The sequence below is a fragment of the Schistocerca cancellata genome, chromosome 7, assembly GCF_023864275.1.
Source record: "Schistocerca cancellata isolate TAMUIC-IGC-003103 chromosome 7, iqSchCanc2.1, whole genome shotgun sequence".
Lineage (NCBI taxonomy): Eukaryota > Metazoa > Arthropoda > Insecta > Orthoptera > Acrididae > Schistocerca > Schistocerca cancellata.
Genome location: NC_064632.1, coordinates 61,490,282 through 61,505,165, shown reverse-complemented (window position 1 = coordinate 61,505,165; position 14,884 = coordinate 61,490,282). Strand labels below are relative to the sequence as shown.

The window sequence follows — 14,884 nt, the reverse complement described above, 5'->3', positions numbered from 1 at the left end:
ATCATTCAGTGCCACACTTAATTCAATTTTTGACAGAAGCGGAAAAAGTAGGCAGTAACAAGTATGAAATTCTACAAGAGTTTAATATCGACATCCACAGGGCGCCGGTACAGAATATAGGTAGCAATAAAACGTACTGGGGGCGCGAGAATTTGTTCGAATTCCTTTACTGATAGTCTATCTGCCACCATCGAGATTAGAACCGAAAACAAACCAGACCTCCCTTGCAGTAGCAAACACCTTTCACTACGCTAGCAGACAACCCAGCTATCTAGCACATCAGCTGAGCGAACTTGCATAGTATGTTGGTAGCACTTCGTCGCCTTGCCTGTTATACTGTCTAGCAGACTTTAAAGTTGTGCGGACCAGCATAACGAAAAGGCGAGGGGTCTCGCTCGTTTTGTCCACGACTGTACCTGGCAGAATGTGGAAATCCGCCTCAAAACCACGTCCAGGCCGGCCAGCACACCGCCCCTCGTCATTAATCCGGCAGGTGGATTGGAACCGGGACCGGCGGCTCTCCCCATCTCGGAAGCAGGCGCTTTAACGCGCACGCGTATCTGGGTTGGTCGCCGTACATTTGAAACATCCCCTTTGAACAATTATACAGGACTGTGCTTAAACTGACAATATTTTTAGCGCAACGCAATCTGACTTTCAAAAATCCCTGCAAAAGAATGGCCCTGACTAACATTAAACTATACCTTTCAGAAATCACTTACCTCACAAAAATCTTCATTACTCGAACTACTGCAATACAGCGAGCGCCACTACTGCCAGCTAAATAAAAGATTCAAACTACAGAAGGCACTAACTACTGATAGGGATAGTTAGCAAATGAAAGATGTTAATAGAGTACAAACAATGTATTTACCTTAACAGTCATAATATATATAGCAGTTCATGACAAATTACAAAACTCCGCCATCTCTCTCCCCACATCCACCACTGCTGGCGGCTCACCTCCAACTGCGCAACGCTACGCGCTGTTCACATCCAGCTGCCGCTGCCCTACACTACAATGGCAGACAACAATGCAAACTAGACACAGACTGCACACAGCACAGCCAGTGATTTTCGTACAGAGCGCTACGTAACGTTGCCAATAAGAAAACATAAACAGCCTACTTACACATTTCTGATTGACTGCATGAGAATGCCCATGACAAACCATCCTCAAACGAAGTTACTACACTAGCTGTCCACAGCAAAAATGTGGAAGCAATAGCCAGGACTGCTCACGAATACTATCCGGAAACTCAGACATCATCAGACTGGAATGCTTCGTGTCGTTCAAGCGGTGAACAGCGCCGCGGCCGCGCAGTGGTGCTGGCTTAAAATTGGCTCTCAGCTCTACCCCCCAAAAGCACAGGGTGACCCGAAAGTCCGTTAGCATTTGACAATTCAGTACTTCATCTACACCTACATCGTATTCCGCAAGCCACTCAATGGCGTGTGGCGGAGGGTACTTTCGGCACCACTATCTGATCCCTCCAACCCTGTTCCACTCGCGAATAGTGCGTGGGAAGAACGATTGTCGGTAAGCCTCTGTATTGGCTCTAATTTCTCGAATTTTCTCAAATGGTTCAAAAGGCTCTGAGCACTATGGGACTTACCATCTGAGGTCATCAGTCCCCCAGAACTTAGAACCTAACTAACCTAAGGACATCACACACACCCATGCCCGAGACAGGATTCGAACCTGCGACCGTAGCAGTCCCGGGGTTCGGACTGAACCGCCTAGAACCGCTCGTCTACCGGGGACGAGTCCACAGCTCGTGGTCGTGCGGTAGAGTTCTCGCTTCCCGCACCCGGATTCCCGGGTTCGATTCCCGGCGGGGTCAGAGATTTTCCCTGGCTCGTGACGACTGGTTGTTGTGTGATGTCCTTAGGTTAGTTCGGTTTAAGTAGTTCTAAGTTCTAGGGGACTGATGACCATAGATGTTAAGTCCCATAGTGCTCAGAGCCATTTGAACCATTTTTGAACCGCGGCCGACTCGAATTTTCTCCTCGTGGTCAATACGCGAGATGTGTGTGAGGGAAAGTAATATGTTGTACGACTCCCCCCGAAAAGTGCTGTCACGAAATTTCAATAGTAAATATCTCCGTGATGCACGACGCCTTTCTTGAAACGTCTGCCAGTGGAGTTTGTTTAGCATCTCCGTAACGCTCTCTCACCAGCTAAACGATCCCGTGACGAAACGCGCCGTTTTTCGTTGTATCTTCTCAATCAGTCCTACCTGATAGGGATCCCAGATAGACGAAGAATACTCAAGAATCGGGCGAACAAGCGCCTTATAAACCACTTCTTTCATGGATGAGCTACATTTCCTTACGATTCTTTCGATGAATCTGAGTCTAGTGTCTGCTTTTCCCACTATCTGTTTTATGTGGTCCTTCCACTTAAGGTCGCTCTGGATAGTTACGCCTAGCTATTTTACGGCAGACGCTGTCTCCAGCAGTTTGTCATTAACAGTGTAGCTGTACAGTAGTTAATTATTTTTCCTTTGTATGCGCAATATGTTACATTTATTTATATTCATGGTCAACTGCCAGTGTCTGCACCATTCATCAAATCTCTGTAGGTCGTTCTGCAAATTCTTACTGTCTTCTGGCGTAGCTACTTTGGTATAGACAACTGCGTCATCTGCGAATAGCCTTAATGAGCATCCGATGCTTTCTAATAGATAATTTACATATACTGTAAACAGCAACGGTCCTTTTATACTTCCCTGTGGTAGTCCGGATATTACCTCTACCTCTGTCGATTTAGTTCCGTTAAGAGCGACGTGTTGCGAGAAAGTCTCTAATCCAATCGCAGGTCTGCTCCGATACTCCGTAAGCTCGTATTTTTTTTCATTAAACGGCAAGGCGGAACCGTGTCAAATGCCTTACTGAAATCAAGGAACACGGCATCAACCTGAGCGCCGTTATTCCACTGCGCTGTGGATTTCATGGGCGAACATAGCGAGCTGAGTTTCCCAAGATCTCTGTTTGCGGAATCCATGTTGAGTTTTATACAGGAGATGTTCGTTTTCCAAAACCGTCATAATTCTTTACCATAAAACATGTTCCATAATTCTACAACAGACTGACCTCAACGACATAGGTCTATAATTGTGTGGATCTGTCTTACGGCATTTCTTAAAAACGGAAATGACCTGCGCTTTTTTCCAGTCGTTAGATACCTTTCGTTGCTGAAGCGATCTACGGTAAATTACTGCTAGTAGGGGAGCAAAAGCTTTCGCATAGTCATTATAGAATCTTATACGTATCTCATCTGGTCCTGAAGCCTTTCCACTGCTAAGCGATTGTAGCTGCTTTTCAATTCTGCGATAGTTTATCTCAATATATGCCATTTCGATGTCTGTACCAGGATTGAAAGGGGGGAAGGTGTCGTATCTTCCGCGGTGAAACAACTTCGAAAGACCGCATTCACTATTTCGGCCTTTTCTCTGTAATCTTCCGTTTCGGTGCCAGTGTGGTCGCTGACAGTATGAATAGATGATTTTGACCCACTTACTGATTTTACATACGACCAAAATCTCTTAGGGTTTTTACTGAGGTCGGTGGAAAGGCTTCACCGCATAATGTGGATAGAGAGGTAAAAAGTGACACACATGCTTGAAATGAATGGTATTTTACTGAAACCAAACAATGTGCACAAAATGACCAACTGATGGCACTTCGTAAGACAAAAAAGCAATAATTAGCATCATAATTGATTTTTAGCAAAGGGTGCATTCTTTATAACAAATGCTCAACATTTCGGCCATCATTCATCAACAATACCTGTCGTCGAGGAACAATGTTGTGAACAGTGCTGTACAGGATATCAGTAGGTATGGTCAGAAGTTGCCGTCGGATGTTGTCTTTTACCATCCCTAATGGGGTCGGACAATCGCGGTAGACTTCCGACTACAGGTAACCGCACAACCGATAACCACACGGATTGAGATCGGGTGACCTGGGAGGCCAAGCTTGACGGAAGGGCGGCACAGCACGCGATCCTCACCGAACGAGGTGCGCAAGTGATCTTTCACATGTGTAGCAATACGAGGTGGAGCGCCATCCTGCATAAATGTCGTACCTTCCAGCAGATGTTTGTCAACCAGGCGTACCTCGCAACTGTCACTTTAACAGGTTGGAAACCTTTCCTCGAAGATAAACGGTCCGACCGCGATTGATATGGTAAATCCAAACCATACCGTGACTTCCTCGTCGTAACAGGGTTTGCACGAGGGTTCTAGGATTTCGGTGGTTCCTTTTATACACGATTTTCATGCGGTGTCACTGACATGTTGCTGTCCAGCGCCATCTGTTGACCAGTTTTTGCACTTTTTGATTTCGGTAAAACTCCGTGTCATTTCAGGCGTGTGTGCCAATTTTTGCATCTCTACCTATATTATTTCGTGAATTAGTGCATTTTCAAATGTTAACGGACTTCCGGGTCACCCTGTTCATACCTCTCCGCTGACACGCGTTCACTCAACTAGTCAAATATTGCGATACCTTCAGTAAACGATCATTTGGTACAGAACATCTTTGCAATGTGCTTGCGATTCAGAATACGCGGTAGAAAGGGTAATTTTGAAAATTGACAGTGCGACAAGCAACTTTCAACGTCCTATTTGACACTATTGTACATTTCTTTTAAAATGGTTCAAATGGCTCTGAGCACTACGGGACTTAACATCTATGGTCATCAGTCCCCTAGAACTAAGAACTACTTAAACCTAACTAACCTAAGGACAGCACGCAACACCCAGTCATCACGAGGCAGAGAAAATCCCTGTACATTTCTTTCTGCGTACACCCCATTCTTGCTGTGTTAGTTTTTCCGAAGAGGTTCGTTTAAATAAATAACTTAAAGTGGTCCAGGCAAACCTACAGAGATGGCGCAGTAGTAAGACCCTGGACTCCTGGACTGGATGGCAGGGGTTCAAATCCCCATCTGGCCATCCTGGTTTAAGTTTTCTATGATTTCCTTAAATTGCTTAAGGCAAATACCTGTATGGTTCCTTTGATAGGGGCACGATCGATCTTCCTTTCTCTTGTTGTCCTTCCGGAATCTGAGCGCGTGCCCTATCTTCCTTCTTTTCTTTCTGTTCCTGTTAAACAATGTGAGGCTCTTGTAATATAATGCTCATTTACGAAACACCTTCACTACTATTCAGTTTTCGGTGATGCCCAGAAAGAGCGGAAAGTTATATTCCAGTTCCACCGTGACCTTATAGTGCCGTTCATAAAAAACGCAGAAAGACGAATTAACAAAAAAGAATATACAAATAAAAGACAAATTCTAGTGCGTAAGCGCTCCTAGGTGCTGTCCACAAACTAACAGATTTATCCGCCTGAATCTATTCGGAACTAGGCGCCACCAGTGCAAACAGCCTCGTGGGGCAGCTGCTCCGTTTCAAAGCGCTGGCGAGCCTTCCAACGCTGAACAGAAATCACAGCTACAGCTGAAAAAGCAGAGCCGGCTTTATCGCTGACAACAGATAGGCCTTATCAGGATTTATTGCGAGAAAGATTTATCTGAAGTTCTCTGGAGAAAGCTTGTACTGTCACAGAGATACATCAGCTACTCGTCTTTGATTTGGTATCTGCACGTGGCCACTGAGTGAAAGCAACGTACAGTATATTCTTAACTTGCTATTGTAATAGGGGTGGAGCTTTCATGGCACCAGACGAAATAGTCATAAGGCCTGTAAGCACCCAGTAGTTTCGCATTAAAGCTTTTTCTTTCATTAGTGTGTTACACTGTTATTCACACCGTCACCGTTGTTGATATTTGGAGACAGTAATCGGTATACTCACTCGTGGATGATCAGGAATCTACGTTGTGTAGAGTAGCAGTCAGAGTTTTAATATATGTAAGAACAATGCTTTACTTACCAACGGGAACTGCGATCGCAGCATTGGAAAAGTCTCTCTTCAGGTGTGAAAGCCGATTTTGCAAAAATTACGGGTGCAGCTTAATACGGACTTGTGGGTATTGAGAAAGAAGCACTGTAATGTTCAAACTACCTTTCGGACTGTTTTGTCTTATATATATATATATATATATATATATATATATATATATATATATATATATATATATATATATATATATATATATATATATAAGTTTATTGAATAAACATCACGTGTATCTGCATAATATTTTTTCCTGTCTACTGCTACCGGCTATGCAAGTAACAAGCTCTCTTCAGCAATGTAGGGAAAATTATGATTCCTCTGTTAACCAATTACACACACAGGGCCATACTTTATTGAAAAAGCGACCAAATTTTCTGTGACCGGAGAAGGTGGTGATATTTGTGTTGGGCTAGTTGGACTAGGGTAGATCGATATTAACATCATGCGCATCTTACTTTAAAGCAATAACCTACTGCAACCATCGATAAAATCGAACCATAAAATTGATCGCCACTGTTCTATATTCCACTGAGGCATTTCTAACCAGCGAAAACTGTCAGCACCACTGTTAACTGGACAACTAGAAGAGTTCTTACGTTAGTTCTGAACCACTGAATCTGACAAAGACAACTGAATAGAGATGGACCATTATTCAGCTTGCTGGTTATTGGCAGTTAAAAGAAATTCATCTCTTGAAGCAACCATATCTCTGAAATAATGAAAATAAGCTTAGCAATTATTTCAGTTAAATGCGCTGACGAAAGTACTTTCCGTATGGAAAAGTGTGGAGGAGGAGGAGGAGGAGGAGGAGGAGGAGATTAGTGTTTTACGTCCCGTCGACAACGAGGTCATTAGAGACTGAGCGCAAGCTCGGGTGAGGGAAGGATGGGGAAGGAAATCGGCCGTGCCCTTTCAAAGGAACCATCCCGGCATTTGCCTGAAGCGATTTAGGGAAATCACGGAAAACCTAAATCAGGATGGCCGGAGACGAAAAGTGTGATGTAGCTACTTCTGAATGTGCCTGCCGTCAAGAATCAATATTTAAATGATACTACCTATAAATCGACTTTTCCTTCAGAACAAAATCTCAGATTTGAAAAAGAATGCCTATTGACTTCTCATGCTATAAAAGCAATACAGAAAATGCCATTAAATGATACACGTGACTGAAAAATCAGACTGATTTCACCATTTTTGTTACATAATGTCTTACAGCTCCCGTAATGTTACAGGACAGATTTAATTACACTCCTGGAAATGGAAAAAAGAACACATTGACACCGGTGTGTCAGACCCACCATACTTGCTCCGGACACTGCGAGAGGGCTGTACAAGCAATGATCACACGCACGGCACAGCGGACACACCAGGAACCGCGGTGTTGGCCGTCGAATGGCGCTACCTGCGCAGCATTTGTGCACCGCCGCCGTCAGTGTCAGCCAGTTTGCCGTGGCATACGGAGCTCCATCGCAGTCTTTAACACTGGTAGCATGCCGCGACAGCGTGGACGTGAACCGTATGTGCAGTTGACGGACTTTGAGCGAGGGCGTATAGTGGGCATGCGGGAGGCCGGGTGGACGTACCGCCGAATTGCTCAACCCGTAGGGCGTGAGGTCTCCACAGTACATCGATGTTGTCGCCAGTGGTCGGCGGAAGGTGCACGTGCCCGTCGACCTGGGACCGGACCGCAGCGACGCACGGATGCACGCCAAGACCGTAGGATCCTACGCAGTGCCGTAGGGGACCGCACTGCCACTTCCCAGCAAATTAGGGACACTGTTGCTCCTGGGGTATCGGCGAGGACCATTCGCAACCGTCTCCATGAAGCTGGGCTACGGTCCCGCACACCGTTAGGCCGTCTTCCGCTCACGCCCCAACATCGTGCAGCCCGCCTCCAGTGGTGTCGCGACAGGCGTGAATGGAGGGACGAATGGAGACGTGTCGTCTTCAGCGATGAGAGTCGCTTCTGCCTTGGTGCCAATGATGGTCGTATGCGTGTTTGGCGCCGTGCAGGTGAGCGCCACAATCAGGGCTGCATACGACCGAGGCACACAGGGCCAACACCCGGCGTCATGGTGTGGGGAGCGATCTCCTACGCTGGCCGTACACCACTGGTGATCGTCGAGGGGACACTGAATAGTGCACGGTACATCCAAACCGTCATCGAACCCATCGTTCTACCATTCCTAGACCGGCAAGGGAACTTGCTGTTCCAACAGGACAATGCACGTCCGCATGTATCCCGTGCCACCCAACGTGCTCTAGAAGGTGTAAGTCAACTACCCTGGCCAGCAAGATCTCCGGATCTGTCCCCCATTGAGCATGTTTGGGACTGGATGAAGCGTCGTCTCACGCGGTCTGCACGTCCAGCACGAACGCTGGTCCAACTGAGGCGCCAGGTGGAAATGGCATGGCAAGCCGTTCCACAGAACTACATCCAGCATCTCTACGATCGTCTCCATGGGAGAATAGCAGCCTGCATTGCTGCGAAAGGTGGATATACACTGTACTAGTGCCGACATTGTGCATGCTCTGTTGCCTGTGTCTATGTGCCTGTGGTTCTGTCAGTGTGATCATGTGATGTATCTGACCCCAGGAATGTGTCAATAAAGTTTCCCCTTCCTGGGACAATGAATTCACGGTGTTCTTATTTCAATTTCCAGGAGTGTATTTAATATACAGGATGATCCCATAGTGGCGTTAGGAACTGCGAAGCATAATGGAGAGTGGTAAATGTATCAATTTGAAATAAAGATCCACGGTCCGGAAAAGACCGAGTCGTAAAGTTAATAAGCGAAAATACAGTGGAATACATGTGTCGGTACAGTTATTGCTAATATTCTAGGATAGGCAACTTTCGTAGGTAACGCTATGCACCAAAAACAAGAAAAAATTGTCTAGAAAACATGGGCTCTAAAATGCGTAACTTAAGAACTATAAGCATTTGTTCGTCTTCGCTACTGTGAAACACATGTACTGTACAAGTGCCCATAGTCTTCAGTCACACATTGAAGTGCCTATGTGTCCTAGACTTCTTTTTTTTTGCTTTGGTTCATACTAGCACCTCTGAAAGTTGCCCACCCTCCAGTTTTAGCAACAACAGTACCAGTACATGTATTGCACAGTCAGAGGTGTTAAAGAACGATTTTCGCTTATAACATTTGACTCTGTCGTTTCCGGACCAGGATCCCTTATCTCAAACTGACACATTTACGTCTCTCCATCATTCGTTAAAGTTTGTAACATTGTCACGGAGTCACGCTGTGTACAATGAAGGGAAGAATTTTTTTTTCGTACTGAATCATAACGAATTTTTTCAATAAACTCCGTGCTATAAACGCTCGTTGAGCCATTTGTAATACTGATAAATTTTGCTGACTCGGTACTACCCAGAGGCTTTTAACAGTCGTGTAGACTAAACAGGTGCACAACAGAAAATGTTCTCGGTTCTTTAAAAAATAGTGTAAGTGACAAAGTTCCCTTTTGGCAAGGAATGAAAGAAGAGTAACTCACAAAATGAAAAAAGGATTGCACGTCTAATGGTTATAAATGTAGTAAGACACAGCGAATTACTTTTACTCTTTAACACAGCAGACAGCGGCAAACATTGTTTTACACGTTTGTTGCAGCAGCAGACGGCCCGTCTCCGTACATAGCTTCCTAAACATATAATCATGTACTCAGTAACTTCTATACGCTGCAGGTGTGTAAATGATTTTATAAAAACGATCTGCATACATTGTCATGGACACGAAAGCAGATTTTTAATGCTTAACAAACAGGCATTTTGCAATATGATTGAAGAAGAAATATTATTCATGTGCTGAGTAAGAGGTCGGCCTAATTTTCAAATCTATATCGCAATACGGATCATTTTCGGAAGAGTGGTATTCTGCTTATAAATGTAAACAAAACGCTAGTGGCGCTGCCACCGGCAGAATCGGATTCCACAAACTTACTTCGTTTCAGAGAAACCGGTGTTGCATAACAAAGAAATACCAGGTGTTTAATTCTTTGTTACGTTGTTTGACAGCCGAAGCAAAGTCTAAAGGGCTATTATGCCTGACGGTGAAATTATCAGAAATGTACCGCGTGCGTCACTCTCGTTTAGGGGTACCAACCGTCCTGCTTTTTCCGGACATGTCCGGTTTTGCTGTTTTTTGTCCGCCCGGTACTTTTGTTATTTTTAGAAATCGTCCGGCATTTTTGGTAACGAAGCTGCATTTCATGGTGGCTCTGAGCACTATGGGACTTAACAGCTAAGGTCATCAGTCCCCTAGAACTTAGAACTACTTAAACCTAACTAACCTAAGGACAGCACACAACACCCAGCCATCACGAGGCAGAGAAAATCCCTGACCCCGCCGGGAATCGAACCCGGGAACCCGGGCGTGGGAAGCGAGAACGCTACCGCACGACCACGAGATGCGGGCTGCATTTCATCATCTAATGAATTACAGTGTAGCGTCATTGGATTGAATATAAACTGCACAAACTTGACAATATATTTCTGCCGGCCGGGGTGGCCGAGCGGTTCTAGGCGCTACAGTGTGGAACCGCGCGACCGCTAAGGTCGCAGGTTCGAATCCTGCCTCGGGCATGGATGTGTGTGATGTTCTTAGGTTAGTTAGGTTTAAGTAGTTCTAAGTTCTAGGGGACTGATGACCTCAAAAGTTTAGTCCCTTAGGGCACAGAGCTATTTGAACCATTTTTGAATATATTTCTCACGAGGTTCGCTGCCAGTAGTGTAATTGTTTAGAGAAACGATGCTCGCATAGTCGACGTATATGATATCTCGAATTAAAATTGTATCTTGCCTCGATATTTTCACTTTCTGAAACAGTAGCTTGTTAGTTTATCTTTTGAAATTGCTCTTTTCTGTGTTATCGTGTTTAGATTCATTGAGTACTGTTGCTATATACGATTGCATCCTACTAACTAGAAGTATGTCGTCTTCTCAGGTAAACAGTAGTAACAGCAGAAAATCGCAGTGCAAGTCTCATACAAATTGTATTTGTAACAACTAAAACCATTTAATAATTCTGAGTCAGATTTTCAATGTATTATTTTCTGCTCTCATTGAGATTCGAGCATGCTGCAACTGCGTACAAGGTAAATAATTTATTGTATCTAAAATAAATTGTCTGGTTTTAAAAGAGTCTCGATTTTGTGAAATACTGTCCTGCTTTTAATACTTTTGAGCCGGTAACTCTGCTCTATTTGTCACTCATAGGGTAACTAGATTTCATGAAAGTTTCACCATCAGGCTGATGTCCCCCGTGTCTACCACAGCTAGTCGCCAAACTGCCGTAAACCTCACACGCTGGCTCCTGCAGCGGCGTGTTTGTGCCGCACAGAAAGTAATGCTCTAATCAGCTCTACTTGTTTCAGCCGATAGTGCTTTCATCCTACACACTGTCAATCCTAACGCTCGGAACGTTGCGACATGCACGACGTTTCATTACACCTATGTCACGTTGTTGTGGTCTTCAGTCCTGAGACTGGTTTGATGCAGCTCTCCATGCTACTCTATCCTGTGCAAGCTTCTTCATCTCCCAGTACCTACTGCAACCTACATCCTTCTGAATCTGCTTAGTGTATTCATCTCTTGATCTCCCCCTACGATTTTTACCCTCCACGCTGCCCTCCAATACTAAATTGGTGATCCCTTGATGCCTCAGAACATGTCCTACCAACCGATCCCTTCTTCTGGTCAAGTTGTGCCACAAACTTCTCTTCTCCCCAATCCTATTCAATACTTCCTCATTAGTTATGTGATCTACCCATCTAATCTTCAGCATTCTTCTGTAGCACCACATTTCGAAAGCTTCTATTCTCTTCTTGTCCAAACTATTTATCGTCCATGTTTCACTTCCATACATGGCTACACTCCATACAAATACTTTCAGAAATGACTTCCTGACACTTAAATCTATACTCGATGTTAACAAATTTCTCTTCTTCAGAAACGCTTTCCTTGCCATTGCCAGTCTACATTTTATATCATCTCTACTTCGACCATCATCAGTTATTTTGCTCCCTAAATAGCAAAACTCCTTTACTACTTTAAGTGTCTCATTTCCTAATCTAATACCCTCAACATCACCCGACTTAATTCGACTACATTCCATTATCCTCGTTTTGCTTTTGTTGATGTTCATCTTATATCCTTCTTTCAAGACACTGTCCATTCCATTCAACTGTTCTGCCAAGTCCTTTGCTGTCTGACAGAATTACAATGTCATCGGCGAACTTTAAAGTTTTTATTTCTTCTCCATGGATTTTAATACCTACTCTGAATTTTTCTTTTGTTTCCTTTACTGCTTGCTCAATATACAGATTGAATAACATCGGGGAGAGGCTACAACCCTGTCTTACTCCCTTCCCAACCACTGCTTCCCTTTCATGTCCCTCGACTCCTATAACTGCCACCTGGTTTCTGTACAAATTGTAAATAGCTTTTCGCTCCCTGTATTTTACCCCTGCCACCTTTAGAATTTGAAAGAGTATTCCAGTCAACGTTGTCAAAAGCTTTCTCTAAGTCTACAAATGCTAGAAACGTAGGTTTGCCTTTCCTTAATCTTGTATGTCACGTAACGTGTCAATAAGAACTGCATCAGACAATCGGAAAGCGAACTTTTGGATTAATTGTCCGACAACTAAAAATCTGAGCCAAAACGTCAAAAACAACAATAACTGCTCTCTTTCTGTGCCATTTCCATATTGACAGGCTGAAGCTTGACATGGAAGCACAAAACACACGTACCACTAAACAACTGCAGCCGGCCGCGGTGGTCTAGCGGTTCTAGGCGCTCAGTCCGGAGCCGCGCGACTGCTACGGTCGCAGGTTCGAATCCTGCCTCGGGCATGGATGTGTGTGATGTCCTTAGGTTAGTTAGGTTTAAGTAGTTCTAAGTTCTAAGGGACTGATGACCACAGATGTTAAGTCCCATAGTGCTCAGAGTCATTTGAACCATTTGAAACAACTGCAATACACAGTTCAATAAGGCTCCTCAGTTTCGAACAGGCAACTGAAGTCTAACGTTATTGCTCTCACGATCTGAACGTTATTTCGTGTTATTCTACAAAGTTTAAAACCAAGCAGTGACCGCACAGTGCTCGCAACATTTGACAACAAGCATAAGCTACAGCGAGCCGTTACTTACTGCCTGTAGCACACGGCGAGCGCGTGGTAAATCTTCCGCTTCGTAACGACAGGCATTCTGCTCAGCCACCACTGACACGCTTAGCAAGAAAGTTGTTCTGGTGGGAAGACGGCAGCAGATAACAAACGGCAGATAAATTCTGCCCAATCCGTTCATAAGTACCACTTCAGGCAACGTCTGCAGCGTCAGATCAGACGCTTTAACAGTGAGGGTCAGCGTGCGCTATGATGTTTCTCCTAAACATAACAAATCACGTAACCGATAATGATTTCGAAGAAGTTGCGTGGCGGACTGCACCTATCAGATTACTGGGGACACCATCAAAGAACGAGTGATGATGACGCTCTCTGTAAGGTGGAACGGAACTGCTTAGTTACGCAGTTTAAATAATTTCATCTTTTTCGAGAGACCAGTGTGTAAGGTTGAATTCACTACCGCTGTACTCACGGATACACGGCAGGGGTCACGCACAGGTGGGCTGTGAGCCGTGACGTCACAGTGAACCCTCCCGCCACGCCGCACCACACTCCAACACACAGGCACACGACGCACAAATACAGGGTTACTACAAATGATTGAAGCGATTTCACAGCTCTACAATAACTTTATTATTTGAGATATTTTCACAATGCTTTGCACACACATACAAAAACTCAAAACGTTTTTTTTAGGCATTCACAAATGTTCGATATGTGCCCCTTTAGTGATTCGGCAGACATCAAGCCGATAATCAAGTTCCTCCCACACTCGGTGCAGCATGTCCCCATCAATGAGTTCGGAAGCATCGTTGATGCGAGCTCGCAGTTCTGGCACGTTTCTTGGTAGAGGAGGTTTAAACACTGAATCTTTCACATAACCCCACAGAAAGAAATCGCATGGGGTTAAGTCGGGAGAGCGTGGAGGCCATGACATGAATTGCTGATCATGATCTCCACCACGAACGATCCATCGGTTTTCCAGTCTCCTGTTTAAGAAATGCCGAACATCATGATGGAAGTGCGGTGGAGCACCATCCTGTGGAAAGATGAAGTCGGCGCTGTCGTTCTCCAGTTGTGGCATGAGCCACTTTTCCAGCATGTCCAGATACACGTGTCCTGTAACGTTTTTTTCGCAGAAGAAAAAGGGGCCGTAAACTTTAAACCGTGAGATTGCACAAAACACGTTAACTTTTGGTGAATTGCGAATTTGCTGCACGAATGCGTGAGGATTCTCTACCGCCAAGATTCGCGCATTGTGTCTGTTCACTTCACCATTAAGAAAAAATGTTGCTTCATCACTGAAAACAAGTTTCGCACTGAACGTACACTCTTCCGTGAGCTGTTGCAACCGCGCCGAAAATTCAAAGCGTTTGACTTTGTCATCGGGTGTCAGGGCTTGTAGCAATTGTAAACGGTAAGGCTTCTGCTTTAGCCTTTTCCGTAAGATTTTAGCTCCCTGCTTGCTTTATTCGTCGACTTCCGCGGGCTACGCGTGAGACTTGCCCGCACGCGTTCAACCGTTTCTTCGCTCACTGCAGGCCGACCCGTTGATTTCCCCTTACAGAGGCATCCAGAAGCTTTAAACTGCGCATGCCATCGCCGAATGGAGTTAGCAGTTGGTGGATCTTTGTTGAACTTCGTCCTGAAGTGTCGTTGCACTGTTATGACTGACTGATGTGAGTGCATTTCAAGCACGACATACGCCTTCTCGGCTCCTGTCGCCATTTTGTCTCACTGCGCTCTTGAGCGCTCTGGCGGCAGAAACCTGAAGTGCGGCTTCAGCCGAACAAAACTCTATGAGTTGTTCTACGTATC

General features: G+C 44.9%; 1 protein-coding gene across 1 annotated transcript in view; it reads right to left on the bottom strand.

Annotated features, from left to right (window-relative positions):
- Positions 1-13,150, bottom strand: part of LOC126092643 (medium-chain acyl-CoA ligase ACSF2, mitochondrial-like) — a 270,564-nt gene extending 257,414 nt beyond the window's left edge. The window contains exon 1 of the mRNA XM_049908366.1: positions 13,092-13,150. Within this exon, the coding sequence (XP_049764323.1) occupies positions 13,092-13,147 (56 nt within the window). The 5' untranslated portion in view covers positions 13,148-13,150. The remainder of the gene's footprint in view (positions 1-13,091) is intronic.
- Positions 13,151-14,884: the final 1,734 nt, after the last annotated feature.